The sequence below is a fragment of the Haematobia irritans genome, chromosome 1 (genome assembly GCF_050003625.1).
Source record: "Haematobia irritans isolate KBUSLIRL chromosome 1, ASM5000362v1, whole genome shotgun sequence".
Classification (NCBI taxonomy): domain Eukaryota; kingdom Metazoa; phylum Arthropoda; class Insecta; order Diptera; family Muscidae; genus Haematobia; species Haematobia irritans.
In genome coordinates, this window is record NC_134397.1 from 118,174,786 (window position 1) to 118,195,142 (window position 20,357).

General features: G+C 28.9%; 1 protein-coding gene across 1 annotated transcript; it reads right to left on the reverse strand.

Annotated features, from left to right (window-relative positions):
* Positions 1-437: 437 nt before the first annotated feature.
* Abd-B (Homeobox protein abdominal B) lies at positions 438-9,300 on the reverse strand. The gene is made up of 5 exons (XM_075291474.1): positions 8,741-9,300; positions 4,426-4,640; positions 3,735-3,939; positions 838-1,052; positions 438-755 (listed from the first exon to the last, which is right to left on the reverse strand). Exons 1-5 carry the CDS (start codon positions 9,168-9,170, stop codon positions 564-566), a joined length of 1,257 nt encoding a protein of 418 aa, XP_075147589.1. The 5' UTR covers positions 9,171-9,300; the 3' UTR covers positions 438-563.
* Positions 9,301-20,357: the final 11,057 nt, after the last annotated feature.

Below are 20,357 nucleotides of genomic sequence, written 5' to 3' on the forward strand. Positions count from 1 at the left end.
TATTTAAGTATATGTTTTGTTTATGTACGCATGTATGTAGTATGTAAAGATGTTTGTTTAGTAGGTTCACTTCTACATTTACCCTTCATGCCACAATCTTTCATTCATTCAATCAATCAATTACACATTGTTTGTTTGTATAGTAGAGGTGTTAGCTATGTGGCATGGCAATGGGGGCCTGAATGAAAGAGAATGAGGCAGGCAGGCCGGCTGACTTACTGACTGGCTTACTGGGCAGCAGTGTCTGACATTTCGTTCACATGGGATCTGGTTTATCTTAAAAGCTGATGGAAATGACAACAACCATTTAATGGCTGATTTTGTGATCTGCGTTTGATTTTTTCGTTTTTCGTTTTAACAAATATCCAATTCTGATTGGTTAGTCTGGATGTTTTGTTTGAGTACGAGTATATGTGATGGATGGGTGGGTATTTGTGTGGTTTTTTTTTCGTTTGTATGTTGGTGTTACCTCACTGATATTCTGTCATCATTTCGGTTTTGATATTGGCTAAATGTTAGTACGTTGGAAATCCCATGGTGCCAGCACTGCTGTTATCTAAAGGTCACTGATGCATTTTGGTGGCATGGTGGCCCATGCTCAAACCCAAACCCAAATGATGATTATTGTGATGTTGTTGCGCCGCTTGACTATGATTGTGATTGGAATTGGAGCTGTTGTTGTTGTTTTGTTGATTTGATTGCCTTTGGGAATTCTTTTTGTTTTTCATGCGACGATTTTGGAACCATATCTTGACCTTTGTTTTTCGGGTAGGGGAAAAAATAAAAAATTAAACGATGTCCATCGAAAATGTTGATATTCTTATCAGTGAAACTTACTTGTCTTTCAGTTAGATTCAAATTTCTAGCCAACTCCCAACGTTTTTGTTTCGAGACATAAGCATTGTATAAGAATTCTTTTTCCAATTCCAATGTTTGGAATTTTGAATAGGGCTTACGCTTTTTCCGCACTGAAACTTGACCGGTCCATTCATGTAAAGCATTAGTGGGTGTACAGGGCCCAACAGCACCCACAGATAAGCCACCAGAGCCACCTGAAATGTTGTAAAACCGAAATGCAATTAAATATTTGAAAAATGCCTATGGGAGAAACGTTTTGTGATATTATTTTTGTTGGCCAGAGGCCAATGTCGCAAATGTTCTACCGTCACCACAAGTTGTTTTGTTATTTGCTTTCTTTTTAATTTCTAGCTGATATTTGTATTTCTAATAATTCTTTCATGTCATGGTCCAATACAAATTTGTTGAAAATTTTTTCATGTTTCTAAATAAATTTAAATGCCATAATATTGGATCATATATACTAAAGATTTGTATATGTGTGGGTTTCCTCTAAGGTGTTACGACAACTACTAATAACCGAGAAGCAAATGTTTGTTATAATTAACAATCCATACACTCAAAAAAAAGTTTACTTGGATCCAAAGATTTTGACCTTCCCTTAAGGATTTTGGTATTGATTCCGAGCCAAAGATGCGGCTTCTTTAAAATAAAGAAATTTTTAGTGACCTATCTGGCTTTAAATTTAGGACCAATAAAATTAAAATTAGGATACAGATCTCATTTATCAAATTTTCATTCTCTTTTCGAGGTTTGTTCATAAAGGTGCACATGTACAAACAAATACCAGTTTAAATATCTAAATTATAACGGATTCTTCAAAGTAAAAAAATGTTTTCTTATTTCCAAAAAAAAAACGTTAAACCAACGACGCTAAATCCTCAAAATAAGTCTTAGCCTATATTTGAAGCGTTTTTATCTTAAATCGAAAGTTTCTATATTTCAGTTAATTTAAGGGCAATTTCTTTAAATCAAAAATGTGTTTCTTTACTATAAGGAAAATTAGCATTAGTTCAAAGACATGCGGCTTTAACGGAGGGACGCAAATTTACAAACTTTGAGTCCTAAATTTAAGGAAAAAAATTTCGAAGCAAAGATTATAAACTTTATTTTAATTAAAATTTCATTATTTTAAACAAATTTGTCCTTAATATTTTGTAAATTTCGCATCCTAAAATTTAGGTTGCGTAATCTTTAATATCACGTAAATATTTTTTTCAGTGTAGAACAATGTAAAATTTTGGTTAATTTTAGAAAATTTTAACTGAACTAAATTACAAGCTAGGTCGAAAACCTTTGTAGTTAGTACCTATCTCATTTAATATCATAATTTATTATGGTCTTAAATTCTTTAATAAAAATAAAATAAATTACAAGCGCCGATATCGCGCCTATTCTTCACAACAATAATTAAATATTTCGCCACCAATTCAAAAAAAAAAAATCGAAATTATTTTTTTTTTGTATAGTGAAAAAATTACGTAGTTTGAATGAAAAAAAAAATGGAGTTAAAAATTGGAAAAATGTTTTTAGTGTCATACGAAGTTCAAGATGGAGCAGTTTTGATAAAGTTCTTTTTTCGTTAACAATTTATTGTGTACGTTAGTTAAATTAAAAAATAAACGCAAAAATTACACAAAAATGAAGGCAAAGATTTACCAATTTTTTCCACACAAAATAATTTAGAATTTCTTAGAATTTCAAATTTGCCCATCTTAAAATTCGTATTGCTCTCAAGACAATTTTGTAATTTTTGAACTCCTATATTTTTCTTCAAACTAAGAAATTTTCTTTAACAAGAAAACACAATTAATTATGTCTAATGTATTTGCTTTATGTTGTCAAACAATATTTATTTATTTTTATGGTATCGGCGTTTGTAGTATGATTTAGTAAAAATGTCCTAAACTGCCAATGTTACCTCAGTTCAACAGATTTTTGTTTTATATTCCAAAAATATTCAAGCAAGCAATTTACACAACATTCATTTTTTATACTATGAAGTATTTTTTAACTTGGATTTTTAAGCTGTTCGTTTAGATATAGTTGTCGTTTATGCGACGCAAACTCCGTATTCGTATTTTAAGAACAAGAGACAATACTTTTTCAGTGTGCATAATAAAATGTTTTTTCCCTTATGTATTTTGGCTGGAATCTACATAGTGAAAATTCCTTTTTTATAAATAATTTTTACCAATTAGTTAGACTTTTTAGTGAAACTTCAAGTTGCATTGTGCTCTTCAACTTGGATTAAAAACTGTCTACAAGATTTTAATATTCTTTAACATGCAAGCACCAAGAGAAAATCTTTAATGCAACAAAACGTTTTCAATCACGAAAGCTATTGTTGGCCTTCCGACATAATAAATTATAAACCGGAGAAAAAATTTATAAAATATGATTATTTTCAAAAAATGCTAATTGAATATATGTAAAGTCTGATATGTTACAAATACGAAAGTATTTGTAACATTTCAAAATAAATCACTAAACACATTCACTATTAATTAGTGAACTTCCACTACAAGTCTTAAAAAAATAAGCCGATTAAAAATACCGCAAATGGCAAATGAATGTTTACCAAACAAATTGAATGACATAAACACTAGGCAGAATTTGTTTATATATTTGACACAGAGTTTTCGTAATTTAGCCAATGTTTCACTGGCCTTGCATTGTGCAGATAAATTAATAATCCCCATATTGAATACTTTCCCCCATTTTACAGTATGCTTGACCAACTTGATTTTTTTTTTGCAGACCCATCCTTTTCATAGATTTGCCATAAAATCAATTAACTTTCCCCTTATTTGGCGATGTTTGCCAAGACAAATTTTTGCAGTCAGTTAATAAGCAGTTTCGTTTAATTTATTTACCTGTACTTGAGTAGGCTTCACTTGGATACGCTCGTAAACCACTGGGAGATGAATAGGTTGGCGTTTCATAGCTTGACTGGGATGTGCCTTCCACTGATTGTCTGGCGGCAGCAGCTGCACTTACACTGGCATGACGATCATCACTAGCACTCATATAGGCTGCAGCCGCAGCGGAAGTAGGTTGTTCACGGTAATTCCAATAAGGCTAAATGAAATAATTTTTCGAAAGGAATTTTGAAAAGGAAAGAAACATTGTTAAAAAAATAGTTATAAGAAATTTGTTGCTTGTTAGTCTTTTCTTAATTTTAGAGATAAATAGAAAAAACTATGTTTGTTTTAAATAACAAAATTACTTGATATAATTAATTTTTAATTAAAATTGCTTCAGTCACAGAATTAATAATATAACCGACTCCAATTAAAAAATTAACTAATCCAATCTTAATTTATTCAAGTAATTTTTATAATTAAATTTCTTTATTAACACAATAAAAGAAGCTTTTGATTGATTTTTTATGAAATAAAAATTTAAATGGCTTATAGTTTTTCTGTGTACGCAAAAAAAAAATCTGAATACAAATTCTGATTTTAATCAAATATATGATCTAGTTCCGATAATCTTTCAATAGTTTTCATAGTTCTTGATTATTTTCCATAATTAATTTTATGAAGCACTTTCTTAAATCCTTACCTGAAATTGCGTATCTGGATATCCATAAAATACAGGCTTACGATCTCTTTCTAAATAATATTGCGATGCATGATGGTATTGGGCCGAGCTAAAACCATCGCTTTCATACGGCCATGCCGGATGAGGATGCCGTTTAACGGCTGCACTGGCTGCATCAGCCTCAAAACCTGGCCTTATCGCGGGTATATGCAAAGGAGCTAATGAGAGGGACATATCTAAAATGAAAACAAGAATCAAAAAAGTGAAGAATTAATAAAAAATGTAAAAAAAATATTGATAAATAATTTAATAAATAGACAAAAGAATTTTTCTCAAAACTTAAAGAAATTCCATTTTGAGAGATTTAAATACATTTTCTTGAAGATGCTGATGTTACAAATACAAATAATACTTTAAATATAATATTTTTATTCATTTAAAATACTTTTTTCATTCAGCGTAATATATACACATTTATCTAGCAAAATATATGTGTTTTTTCAACCAAACTGAAATTAACTTCATGTTTTATTTTATTGAAATGTTTATTAAAAATACACAAAAAATTAATTTAAAAAAAAATAATAATTTTTAAATATCTCAATAAATTTTTCAATTCCTTGTTAGTCGTGAATAGAGTTGTGTTCCAGGTAAGCTATTTTCTATAATAGATATAAATTTCCTAAACTCTAACGCCATCTAGATATGACATTTAGGTAAAATTATTCTAAAACCTATCGTGCAAGTATCCAAAGTATCTTTATCCAAAAGTATCTTTTATCCCGTAAATTGAAAATCTTCGAATTATATGTGACATATTATTAAAACTAATTTCCCTCACGTTGAATTAAATAAGAACTGAATTAAGTACCCAGAATAAATAATTAAAATATAACATAAATTAACCAAAATTACATTACTTAATTTAGATTTATTTATAGCGCATTTTGTCTTATACTTATATTAAAACATCTAATGAATATTCGTATTTATTGCTCTATCATTACGATTTTTTTGTGCTATGGAAATGTTTAAGTTTAAATTACACACGCAGAGAAGGAAAATGATCACCTCAAACATGTTTCAAGAGCAAAATGTTATTTTTGTGTGGTGACCATGTAACATGTTTGTCACTAAAATGTTATTTTCTCGTCAAATATAACCTGCTTGCCGAAATCAGATACATGATTTCCGAGAAAATAACATGGTTGCGAAAACCATGTTACATGGTCACCACCCAAAAGAAACATTTTGCTCTTAAAACACGTTTGAGGTGATCATAGTCCTTCTCTGGGTGCAATAAACAAAACTAAATCAGAAAGCATTATATTGATTGTAAACAAATTAGTTACCTTAATTAAATTTAATATATTTAAAATAAATAAATGAAAGTTAAACAAAGAAACAATAAAATTATATAAAGTAATCTTGAATAAATTTTTATAGAAGGTTTTTGTTAATAGTTTTCCTTCATATAAATGAATCATTTTTGCATCAGTTTTTTCTCTTATAAAATATATACTTTAGATATAAGGCTGAGCCAAATCTGTGCAATTTGTAGTTCATAAGTTGAAATGTATTTCTTTTCTATTTAATAAAGTGTTATGTTATGTTATCTTGAATAAAATTTAACTGAACTTACTAAAATAAACTTAAGTGGAATTCAATTAGAATAAATTTAATGATAAAAGTAAAGTTACTTTATTTAAAAATAAACTAAATCAACGAAAAATAAAGCTAACTAATTGAGTTAAAATTAATAAACTAACTTGACTAAATACACTACTTCAATTAATATAAATTGTATTAATTAATTGATTTAAAATAATTTAATAAAAATTATTTTAATTTAAATTAAGTAAACGTATTAAATTAATTTTCAAATTATCTAAGCTAAATGAACATAACTTAAATTTAACCATGCCACCGTAAACGAAACATAAAATAAAATTTTAACATTAAAATAATATTACATAAATATAATAAATACACGAATAAGTATATAAAATTAGGCTTTATAGAATTAAACGATTTATATTAATCTAAACACATTAACAAATTAATTTAATTGTACTAAATCAAATGGAATACTAAATTATATTAAATTAAAATTAAATTAAATTTTTAAGAAATTGTTTAAGGGTATATAAAATTGTTAAGTTAAATAAAATATTATTTAATTTCAACTACAATTTATCTGATTGATTAGTAAATATTAAAAATGCTTATAAAAGTAAATAAAATAAAACTGAATGAAGTAAAATCAAACTAATAAAATATTTTACGCTAAATTTGATCACACAGATAAACTTGAAATAAAAAAAAATATATCGGCTGAGGAGGGAAATTTAAAAATCTTAAGTCAGCCTAAAATAAATATTTTACGTAAAATTTAAATACACAGAAAAAAGAATTGTTTTAAATGAAGTTAATAACATTTTTTAGATATACTCCAAATAAAGAAAATTTAATTGGGCTGAGGAAAATTTCTTAGAAAATTTTGAAAATAAATATTTTTTCATACCTGATGGCCATAGCAGCCAATGCTTTTTCTTCTTTTTTACATATATTTACAATTAAATCAAAAAATATTTTTCAATAAACATAAGTTAATTTTTTTAGCATTAGTTTAACATCGAACTTTCTTCTGTGTATATTATATTAAAAATATGTTCAAAAAAATATATTTAATGAAGATTAACTATAGTAATCTAAACAAATTATATTTAAATATTTTCAATAGCAGTCATACTGGATGTAAATAAACTAAAATTAAATACAATGGAACTAATTTTAATTGTATTGAAATAAATCAACTAATTTTAATTTACCAACTTCAATTTATACAAATTAGAAATAAAGTTTATTGGTTGATGTAAAAACAGTATTTAATTGAATTCAAATAAGTAAATTATAATTCATAAAATTATATAGAATTATATAAAATTATACTAATTTCATGAATTATAATATTTATATTGAATTATATTTGTGTAAATTTTACTAAGTTTAATTAAATAAAACTAAGAAATGAAACCAATAGCTTAACATTTGGTTCGTAGCAATTTAATAATAACATATTAAGTTAAAACGGAATTGTAAATTTATATAAAACGAACTTTTATTTTTCCTTAAGTTAATTTATTATAAATTATTTTAAATGAAACTAAACTAAAATAAATTATTTTAAAGAACAAATAATTATATATTAATTTAAATTAAAACATTTAATTTGGAATGTTTTAATCAAATTAAAATCAGGTGAAATAAATATAATTAATTGAAAAATAATATTAAATAAAATATATTCTAATTTAATTAATTGATAGTAAGATATACTAAATATATTTACATCAAACTTGTTATTGTGAAATTGAACTAGAACAAACTGAATCGAGTTACATTAAATTAATCTATAAGAACTAAAATTAAAATTATACAAATTAAATTAACATAATTTAATATTAATGGTGCTAACGAAAACAAAGCTTAAATAAAACAAAATCAAATGATATAAAACCAAAGAAAAAAATAATATAATTAAATGAATATAAACAAACAATTAAATAAGATCGAAAACAAAATAAAAAATATAAAATCTGTACTTCCGTATGTTTACAGTATTTTTTTTTTTATTTATTTATTGAAGTAAGTTTGACATACATTTTTTTTTTCATTTTAACAGTGCGAAATCAAATATGCACTCTCACTATATAAGGAAATAAAACATAAATTGTGAGTTCGTTAGATGACTTTAACTTTCAATAATTTCTTATATTAGTAAAAAAGATATTATTTTTAGATAATATTTTTATTATAATCTCACACAAAGAATAAAATATAAATATGTATTTTGTTTGAAGGAAATTTGGTTCTACTGAATAGAAGATGGAGTTATTTTATATTTTAGGACTAATGGTAATATTTCTGTTTGTTTACAAAAATATATATTTTTCTATATTATTTTTAATTAATTTATTTATTTATTTATTTAAGCATATATATTGCAAACATTTTTTGGGAACTAAATCGAAATAGTTTAAATTAGAATTCTATCGATTTAATATCAAATGCAAAAATATATTTGTGTACAATCAATTTTTTTATTGACATAACTGAGATCACAACATTTTGTTTAAATGAATCCCAATCTACCTGGTCCTTTTTCATGTAGAGATACATTTCTCTAATATTACCATTAATTTTCGTTAAGTCTATGGATTTGTTTTCTACAAATAAGTTTTTAGTTGGAACCAAATATTTATATTTTTACATAATATAAATTTAGTATTTTATATTTTTACATAATATAAATTAAGAATTTTCTGAAACTTACCTGGAGGTTGGGAACTAACACTGGATGGGGAAACACTCGCCGCTGTCGGCGCAACAATTTGTGTTTGGCCGGACGCCACTGCTGAGTTTTGCTGCTGTTGTTGTTGTTGCTGCTGCTGTTGTTGTTGTTGTTGAATACTTGTTGTAGCACTGGAGGGTAATGTATTTGACTGGGACTGTTGTTGCTGTGAATGCTGCTGATGGTGAGGTGATGTTAAATGTTGTTGCTGCTGCTGTGACTGTGAGGCAGAACCCGAGGGTGTTTGAGAAGGACTAAGACCACCAACTGGTGTTAATGCAACGTTATTACTATGAGACTGTTGTTGCTGCTGACTATCAGGCTGCTGTTGCTGTTGTTGTTGATTATGCGGGAGTTGTAGGGATTGCTGTTGCTGTTGAACTATTGAAACTGGCGGGGGATCTTCATACATAACCGCATGTGTAGGCGTGGAATGTGTGGTAGGTTGTTGTTGTTGTTGTGATGCAGATTGTTGTTGTTGTTGCAGTCCAGTATCCGTACCCAACAATGACGAGGCAGATGAAGCATTCGATGATCCCAATCCCGATGTTGCCGAGGAATTGAGTTGGACATGCGACAATTGTTGTTGTTGTTGATGCAGGTGTTGTTGGTGTTGCAGGTGTTGTTGATGTTGCAGCAAATGCGCATGGGCATGCGGATGATGTGGAGGAGGTGGCGGTGGGCCGTGATGGGCCGGATGATGCAATTGTTGATGATGTGTCGAGGTTGGAGTTGTTGCAAGCGTTGCCGTTTGGTGAGGATGTGGATGATGCGGATGATGATTGAGGGCGGCAGTGGCAGCAGTTGTCGAAGGGTGTGGAGTAGCGTGATGATGTGGCCCCCACCAAGCCCCGGCAGCGGCGTGCGACCCGACTGCCGAGACATCGTGGGGGTCGTATAGAGCGCACGCCAGCGGGATGGTTGGGGTTTGGGGGAGGGGTGGAATATTTACGGTTATTTTGAACGCGTTTACAAATTAAACACCGATTTGTTTTTTGTTTTTTCAAAGCAGAGAAAAAGCGCGCCCGTTTCAATTTTTTTAAAGTCACGAAATTTAAAAAGTTTTTTAATGGAAGGAAAGGAATAAAGTTTTTTTTCAATTTTTAAAAACGATTTTTAATTTTTTCATAGCCGTATTTTTATTTGTAATATTTAACAAAAGTTCCCAAGACACATTAAAGGGTTTGTTGTCCACACCAAAATAAAATCCGTGCGTGTTTATGGACAATTTGGGTTTTGGTGTGAATGGTGGTGGCAATGGTGGTTGTTGTTTTTATTTTTCGTTTTAAGAGAACATTAAAGAGTACCACACAGTTCCGTAGAAAACAAAGAGTGTTAGCGTTTATTATAAGGAAATTTTGTGGGATAAGTGTGTAAAGTCAATTTGCGTAAATTGACAGTTTTTTGATCAAAATTTAAGAGCGTAGACAACCATTGACAGGGTGTTTCAAAAAAAATTTTTTTTATTATTCAAAAATTGTTTAATTCAATTTGTTTTATTTAAAAATATTTTAGTTTTTTTTTTCAAAGTTCAGTTTTAGATAAAGTCATTTGCAAAATATGTTTGCATTTGTTGTGGTTATGTTGTTGGTTGGAGAATGTGATATTGTTGGTGTTGTTGGCAATGACGATGATGGCGGTAATATTTAAGAGGGTCATAAAATTCCATTTTACGATCAAAACAAATAATAATTATTTTTTATATATTTTTCGACCCATGTTTTGTGCGTGGTTGATGAGGTTTTTTGTTTTGATTTTTTTCCAGAGTGAAATAATTTTTATTGATGCCGGTACATTTACATGGAGGGAAATTTGTTAAATAATAATCGTAGAATAATCCATAATTAAATTAGTCCAATTGTCGTTGTGATGCAGAGTTGGAGATGAAGGGTGATGGGTGAGGGAAGGGAATTGTAAAAGAAAACACAGCAAATGATTTAGTTCAATGTTTATTTTTTAGAATTTTTCAAAATTCTTTTTTTTACAGAATTATATTCTGTTTGAAATAGTTTGAGTATGTTTCGAGTTTTTTTTTTCAACTTTATGAGTTATATTGCACTTAAACCTTTTTATAAATAATGTTTTAAAATTTTATTATATTTATTTTCAGTTAAAATATTTTTTTATCCAATATTTTATAACACTTCCTTTCGTTTTTAATTCATTTCAAAATTTTCTTATTAGAATTTTCAAAATTTGTTTCTTATTTCCCAATTTTGATGGGAGATGTTGTGAGCAAAACGGTCTGCCTTTTCGTTTATGACTGACTACTGTTGTTTTCAATTTTCAAAATAATTCGTTATTTTCATTTGAGTTTACACAGTTTACAATAAGACTTTTTTGACTTGAGATATTTTTTTTGCTTCTTCTTGGGTCTTAGTTATTTTTGTTGTCTGAGCGATTTGCTGTATAGTGATGTGTGTGCGTATGTTAGGGTTTGGTGTTGTTGTTATTTTTCTTTCTTTCACAAAAATTCTTATTTTCTGGGAAACTAAAAACAATTGACGACCGTGTTTGCTGTACCGTACGCAGCGGAGTACAAATCTACACTGACAACAGAGATTCTTTTGTCCGCATACACAAACTGAAAATGTCTTCATACACAATGACAGAGCCACCAAGCGAGACGAGTGAGTATAGTTAAACGATAGAGCGACCAAAAAAACACACAATAATCCAACAGTCAAAGTATCGCGCCACTAATGCCGTGACATACTCACACACACACGCACCCTGGGGGAGGCACACACAAGAAACTACTCTGAACTCTGGAGAAGAACTCTTTGTGACATGGAAGAAACATGGATGGACGGACGGTAGTAGTACGTACATTCATTCGAACCTAACAAGAAGCGCACACGTCCAACACTTTTGAGAATAAAGGAAAATTCGTCACGTTTGTTGTTCTCATGATGAAGACAACGACGACGTAATAATAACAAAGGGGCAGAGAGCAAGAAGGGTAAACTCCAAAGTACTCGACAACTAGAATTTCTAATAGAACGAACTCAATCTTATACTCTTGAAAAACTACTCCACAATCATAGAATCTAAGAAATAGAATAGAAACTCTGTGTTATTCTCATAGACCCCATCTCCCAAAGAGTATTCAATGGTCTTCAATAGATGTGTATGAGAGAGCGTATTGATAATATTTTCTAGGCAAAAGGTGGTGGTGGCGTATTGATAATGCCTAAACATCAACTCACATGCGCTCTTTACCATGTCTCCCCCTTATGGGAGTATAGCTGTAATAATGAGTATGTGTGGGGATGAAGATAACAAAAGGCCTCTTCTACTCACTCTCTGACAAGTGCAGTGAATTTTACAGTACACACGTATTCACCGACACTATACGTGTGTATCCATTCATTCAATAAACATGTACACCAAAGATAACAAAAGAGAAACTGAATCAAGTGTCTATATGGGGGAAATAATTACAAAGTAATGAATACAAGGGAGAGAGAGAGTGTGTGTGTCTGGAAACTATACTCTTTCATATGGAAAGAGAATAAAGGAAATTACAATTGTTTTAATAAAATAAAGGAAAATAAATAAATTTAACATTTATTTAACATTTATATAGAAAATTTTAAATAAAATTTAACAAATTACAAATATATTCTCCAAACATTTTTAAAATATTTCAATATTTAATTGAAGTTTTGAATGTAATTCTCTTTGCGCCTGCTTGTTTGAGTTCCCCATCAAGTCACACCGATATAAAGTGGCTCTCTTTTACTCACCCACATACAGTAATACAATATACACATATTATACAAAGTAACTTTATTCATATTGTTCGTGCTTATATTTCGAATAGACAACTGACTCTTCTCATACTCCTAAGCCATAAGCCATTCTGTGTATGGACATACGATGTTTATCCAAAAGGTTTATACGCTTTGATTTTTTTACGCTTTTGGAGCTGTAGTGAGACTAATATCCGATACATGTGGCTCCATCTATATGTGGGAGCTAGGCCAAACGTTACATTGTCTACTCGACCGTGCATTGTTATTCATTTTGGATATAATCGTAAGAAGACTATGCAGACTATATCGAAGGAGTTCTTGCGGGTTGACTGTATAACATGGCGTTACATGATTATTGATTAAAATCAATAAAACTCTACAGACAATTGTACAAGGCAAACTGAGAATTTTTATATACAATATATTGTTAGCATGTATGTGCATGAGATGTGTTATTCTACCATCTTCACGAGGGGTGGTTGGGGTGGTGAATGTATAGGAGAATGATGAAGGAAATTGAAGACGTGGCAAAATGATTTATCATTGAGGTTTTTGTGCAAGCAGCAATAAGGATATATCGAAATATATAATTTCGCAATCGAAATCTAGTAAATGAATGATTGTAATAGCTTTTACTGAGAAGAACTAAATTTTATACACTTGTTTAAAATTTATTATAGTTTTTGCTCCCTATTTGCGATATATCAACAAAGGTATTTATGTATAAATAACTGTCAGTTTAAAACTCCAAATTTTAACTAATGCTTCAATGACCAAAATGTTTTCTTAATTTAAAAGAAATTAAATTAATGACACAAAAACCTCAAAAATTTGTTGGGCTATTTATGCATCTTTTTTATCCTAAATCCAATGCTTCAATATTTCAGTTAACTTAAAGATTATTTCATTAAGCAAAAATATTATTCTTTGTTTTAAGAAATTTGACTACTTTAAAGACATGCGACTTTAATGGAAGGGCGCAAATTTCAAAGATTAGTGCCCTAAATTTAAAGAAAACAATTCTTAAAGCAAGGATTATTTAATTAAAATTTCTTTATTTGAAAGAAATTTGTCCATAATATTTTATAAATCGCGTGTCCTAAAAGGCTGCATAACCCTTAATATTAGGTGAATTTTTTGAGTGTGATGAAAAAGGATGCAAAAACTAACAAAAACAAACTTCGTTTCCTAGTATCAAGTTCGCTAAACCTAAATGTAAAAGTGAATTCCCTCTTAAATGCAGACTGATGTAATTTCTCGTTGTTTTTTGACTCGGATTCAATACTAACTCCATTAAAATAACGACAAAAAAAGACAAAAAAAAATTTTGGACCTAGCTAAATTCTTGGTAAATTGAAGCTGAAGTGTTTGCATAGTCTTCTTTTAGAAGTTTAAATTATATATATTGGAGATCACTTATTTTAGGCTCACTTAGACTATTCTATCCATTGTGGTACCACAATTGGTGAAATTCCTTCTTATTATGGAATGCTGCCCGATTCCATATTTAGTTTAATGAAATTATTTGTCACTTCAAATTAAAAAGGAGATTTTCTTGCTCTCAAATATATCGGACTGTTACTATACATAAACTAATTATACAATATCCTCAAAGTATTATTTAATTTATTTTTTAAACATCAATTAATGTAATGTAATGTAAAGATAATTTCTTTAAACCACTTTCTCGTTTACATTAACGAAGGAACTCAGACTTCGTGATTACCTTATATTTATTATTTTGTAAATCTTTATTTTAAACTTCATTTTAATGCAAATTTCATTATTTCAAAAGCATTTGTCCTAAAAATTTTATATTTTCCAGAGTCTAGAAAACATTCATAATAGTATACTACGTCTTTTTTACTACTATGTCAAAGTTTTTTTTCATTAAGACTTTTAACTGCTAAAGTGCTTTAAATATGTATAAATGTAAAGAGTCACATTAGTACTCGATTAAACCTTTTTGGGGATTTAAAAAATCAAACGATCTATATCTCCCTATGAACCAACAATGTTATAATATGTCTATAATTTTTTCTTTTCAAATTTATTATCACAAAAGTAGCTAATCTTTTATCCTTTTGCCTGATAAATTTGTTATCGACTTGCTTCAGAATTTAACAAAAAAGAAAAATTCCCATAAAAATTAAATTTTATTACATCAAATATTTTTGAAGCCGTAACAAAATGAAGAATGGCGGCAAATTGTATGAACAAAAAGACCTACTGACAAATGAGAAAGTTGTCTAGAAAACTTCTCAATTATACAATGACAGAGCAAAAAAAAAAACAAACAAATGATAAATAAGTGACGGCATAGTCAAGAAAAAAAAGCATGTTCGGCATTTTTTATCCTAACGAAAGAAAAAAATATATTTTTATGACTTTAACTAATATTTGTCTACGCAGACAATAGGGACAATTGGAAATAATGTCAAATATCATTATTACCAGGACAATATTACATGAACCTCTACATACATACATTTGTAAATTATTCCAGCGCAAGGACTACAAGTCACATATACGAGTATAAAAGTCATAAAATTATTGTATGACAAATAGTGAAAATTTCTTATACCTCTAGCCTCTAGAGCCCTTGCCCTTATTGGTTGCTCTAATAATTTCTACAAACTACATAAAACAAGACATTAAGATATTTCCTTGACATATACATGCTCACGTCAAAGGATAATGCAATCGCAAAGACATTGTCAGCAGGAATTTTATGTTAGGCGCCGCCATCAAGGGGTTAAAAATTCCCAGAAAGTTGAAATCTTTGTCTTTTTAAAGATTTCACAATTTCTAGGGTTATTGTATCCCATGTCATGAGACAATTTTGCATAAGTATGCACAAGGCGATAGTTGAAATGAGAACAGCATTAAAAGGAAACATGACGGTATGAAGTCTCATGACTTGATTTGTTTGATTTTCACACTTCCCATACATGATGCAAGCCCATCACCATCATCTTGCCATTGTCATCGTTTAAGTCGCTGTAGTACAGGTAAAGGATATACGACTGGAAGACATCTTATGATATTCCCAGTTTGCGATTACATTTACATAACGACTCGTTTTCTCTTAAGGGATACATACAAATACAACAACAGGAAGGAAGTGCTCATTTAACATCACTTCAATGCAAAGAGCTACCTATTTAAGGAAACGAGACGAATACCAAATAGGAAGAAATAAATCTTGGGAAATGTCAACCTAGGAAAATATCCATCGTCGAGGGTAATAAAACATTTGAATTCTTTTGTCCATATATATTTTGTGCCATACGATTTGAAGGAAATCATTTGTACACATAAAATATCCTATATAGACTTGGAGAAAAAAAAAATTTGTTTGAATTTATTTGAAATTAAATTAAATAATTTAATTTAATTAAAAAATAAACTGAAGTAAATTAAATTAATTTGATTTGAGCGAAATAAAGATAGTACAGAAACGTTTTTTTTTCACAGTACTCATATCACAGAAATGCCTATTGTCCATACTCTGTCAGAAAGAGACAGAGTAGGATACGGTGACGTATGCATTTAAACGGTAGTTAAATTATACATCGTAAATAATGACTTTGTTTTATAGTAAAATCGTTAACGCCATTCAGGGTCACAAATATGTTCCTTTGGAGCAAATGAACATATTAAAGCGAAACAAATACCCATGCACAACAATTGCCATGTGATAGCCATGAGAAATGCTTAAAGATATGTCCCATTGGTGGAAATTTTCTCTCGTATTCAGTATTTGCATATTATGTTAAGTAAACCAATACCTAGTATGTAAGTACCAATGGTTTGATACCCTCTGCTGTCATTTTCCCATCTTCATCTTCCATTGTTTTTGGTAAGTACTCTCTTATGTATTTTGGGTAAATAGTTTAGATGTTTATATAGCAAATGATCAAATTTCCTTCCTGTTTCATTAACAGAATCGTAAGGGATATTAACATAAATGGGAAAATAAAAAAAAGAATTCTTGAATAAGTTGGAATTGCGAGAATTTTTGTGTAATATTCAGCAATGCGTTGATTATATTTTAATCTACTGCAAATTAATTTCTTTCATTTTTTATCTATTTTAATTTAGTTGCATGTATTTTTATTAAACTTGATTTACCTAAAGCTAATTTTTTAAATGTAATTTTATACAATACAATTTATTCAAAGGCGAAATCTGGTTAGTAAAGAACAAGGACTCCGAGCAAGATAGGAACTGTGCTGAAATATACCACTACACGGAAAAAAATTTCACGAAAATTTTTCCAATTAAAATTTTAACTGTGTTTTATAAAATATTCAGTTAAAAATTTAATTGATTCAACAAATATTTTAATTGAAACAAAAATCAATCACAAAAATTAATAGTATCAATTAGTTTTTTAATTGGATCAATTAATTTTTTAATTGACCGTCAATTAATTTATTAATTGATACTATCATTTCTGTGATTGAAGACATTTCAATTAAAAAATTAATTGGATCAATTAATTTCGTGATTGAATCAGAAAAAAAATGTTTTGTGTACTTAATAATGACAAAGTATCTGGTAAAGCCAGAGTATCTGGCTATACTTCAAGTCCATTGTGAATTCATTCACTGAAAAAATTTCGCTAAATTCATGTCTTCCAAAAAATAGTTCAGAATTTTTCCAAATTTGTAATTTTTGCCAATAATGCGTATTGTACTAAAAACAGTTAGCCAATTTCTCCTTCAATCCATGAAATTTTCTTTACCAAGAGAAAATAAATAATTATTCCTAAAAATACTATTTTCTAAAATTAACCAACATGTTCCTTCCTAGGGGTTCAATATTAATTTTTTTGTTGTGCTTTATATTTAAGACACAAATTTTCCTTAAAGTAAAGAAAAATATTTTTGGTTTAAATATATTCATTAGCTTAGCTAGACAATTTTCCTAGGGGGGGCTATAGCCCCCCTAGCTAAAAATTTATATTTTATTTATTTATATTTCGATTAATGTTTTATTTCATAAAAATGATTAAAAAAATTAGACATCAAAATAACTCGAAAATTAATTTATGATAAAGCAACTAAAAGTAGTTCCACACATTTCCCAGCAAAAAAAATTGGAAGTTCTTCCAAAGGCACAACTTTAAAAGCACTTTCAGAAGATGTACTCCCAATGATGTTCTTTATTTTAACTACTCAGGAAGTTCTTTAAATTAAATTTTTTATAACTTGGTTTTTTCATACTTTTAATGGGAAATTTTAACTTTTTTGTTTCAAATACCTTAAAAACGAAGTAAGAATTCATAAAATGGTACAAATAATTTAAATTTTGTCGAAAAAAATTCTAAATCCAATCTGAAAAACTTGTGAATTTTTGAAAATATTTGAGGTTAAACGTTTCCGACAAGCATTAGAATCCATTAAAAATTATTTATTTGACAAAATATAACAGAATTTTTTAATATACATTCAAAACATTGAATTCGGATCACACCTAAAGAAGTGATGCACATTTAGTGCAACGGCTGTTGAAATGGAGGACTTCCGTCCTATGACAAGCCCATGTTAAATTCATCGCTTCTTCGCCAATTTTGCACCACTTCCAGATCATTTTCATTACTTTTTTGGCTGGGCTTGTTTATTTTTTATAAAAATGGAAAATCGTAGATAGGTTTTCAAATTCTGGGGGGGGGCAAAAATTTTTCTGGGGGGGTCTAAGCCCCCTCCCCAGAGGCCTTCCTACGCTTATGAATATATTATCTTTAAATTAATTCAAATATTGAATTTTTCGATTAAAGATTAAATTTTCAAATAAATGTTAATTTTTTTAAATTACGAAAACTTTTATTTTGTTTGGCAGAATAAAATAAATCTCAAATAGAATAAAAATTAAATTTCAAATTTCCTCCCATTCCATTCCCATTCATTCCATATTTCAGCTAATCCAAAGGTGGTAATTCATACGTCAGCTATTGAATGGCACACGCAAGAAAATTTACCTTGCGTATACTATTCAAGCTACCAGCCAAACAATATGAAATTCAACACCGGTCATTGGCTTCATATGGAAAAGAGTTCAAATGCAGCATAAGCAATTCCGGCCAAAAACATAATTCGACTATTTTCTTTTCTTTTTATTTTATTTTTTTTATTTTATTTTTTGTTGTTATTATTACTTTCTTTGCATTTACTATTAGTATATAAGGCAGAATGAACTTAATAAAGATGATCACTACGCTTAAAAACCTTGGTGTTTTAACTAATGTGATTATTTTTCTTTCTTTTTGTACCACCTAGTACAGAATCTTAAAGCCCCTTTAAAAGAAAAGTTCTGGTGTACTACCAGGACTACCAATAAACAATTTATTCTGGTGTACCACCGAATATACGCTGAGCAAACGAGCTCAAGCATTAACAATTACTATGCAGTATTTGTTATAAATTGAATATTTAAATTGACATTTATTTTTACGCCGATACACTGAAAAAAATAATCTAATGTTTAGGTATACAATTTTAAGGACAAAATTCATTAAAATAAAAAAAAGATTAATTAAAAGAAAGATCACAGTGCTAGCTTTAAAATTTTTTCTTTAAATTTAGGACTCCAATCTATGAAATTTACGTCCCTTCGTTATAGATGTATGTCGTTGAGGTGAGACAAATTTCCCTTAAAGTTAAAAGAAACATTTTTATTTAAAGTAATAGCCTTTAAATTAACTCAGATATTAAATCTTAAAAGAAAGGCTAAGACGTGTTTTGAGCATTTTTGATTTAAAGTTTTTTTTTAAGAAAAAATTTGTTATAATTTGTGTTGTTTATATCTACTTTCATAATTTGTTTATTTTAAAGTAGAACCATATTGGGCTCGGAATCGATACTAAAATCCTTAAAGGAGTATTATTTTGAGCGTAGCTTCGTTAATAAATGGCGAAGCAAAATTCAATAAACAAGACCTGTTTCCTAACTCTACACTGAAAAAAATATTTACGTGATATTAAAGATTACGCAACCGAAATTTACAAAATATTAAGGACAAATTTCTTTAAAATAATGAAATTTTAATTAAAATAAAGTTTATAATCTTTCCTTCAAAAATTTTTTTCATTAAATTTAGGACACAAATTTTGTAAATTTGCGTCCTTTCGTTAAAGTCGCATGTCTTTGGACTAAAGCTAATTTTCCTTAAAGTAAAGAAACACAGTTTGGATTTAAAGAAATTGTCCTTAAATTAACCGAAATATTGAAACTTTAGATTTAAGATAAAAACGCTTGAAATATAGGCTAAGACTTATTTTGAGGATTTAGCGTCTTTGGTTTAACGTCTTTTTGGAAGTAAGAAAACATTTTTTACTTTGAAGTATCCGTTATAATTTGGATATTTAAACTGGTATTTGTTTGTATGTGTATACCTTTATGAACAAACATCGAAAAGAGAAAGAAAATTTGATAAATGAGATCTGTATCCTAATTTTAATTTTATTGGTCCTAAATTTAAAGCCAGATAGGTCACTAAAAAATTTCTTTATTTTAAAGAAGCCGCATCTTTGGCTCGGAATCAATACCAAAATCCTTAAGGGAAGGTCAAAATCTTTGGATCCAAGTAAACTTTTTTTTGAGTGTAATTTTATTGAGGCTAGATTGAAAGCCAGATTGCTCCCTAAAAATGGTCTTTATTTTTAAGAAGCCATACAAGGAAAGAAAATGTCTAAAATTGAGCCAATGCATATTTTCATTGTAACAAATATTTCGTCATTTAATAGAAAAATCATTACATTAACGAAAAGTTTCATCGTATTTATGAAATTGTTTCGTTGGCTCAATTTTAATGATAATCGTTGCCAAAATCCACAA

What these genes read in the sequence shown, in the direction of transcription:
- Abd-B (XM_075291474.1), bottom strand. Translation starts at nt 9,170, where the DNA reads ATGTATGAAGATCCCCCGCCAGTTTCAATAGTTCAACAGCAACAGCAA. An exon ending in TGTTAGTTCCCAACCTCCAG is followed by an intron (nt 4,641 to 8,740) that starts GTAAGTTTCAGA and finishes TTTTCATTTTAG; the next exon opens with ATATGTCCCTCTCATTAGCT. An exon ending in TGAAGCCTACTCAAGTACAG is followed by an intron (nt 1,053 to 3,734) that starts GTAAATAAATTA and finishes ACAACATTTCAG; the next exon opens with GTGGCTCTGGTGGCTTATCT.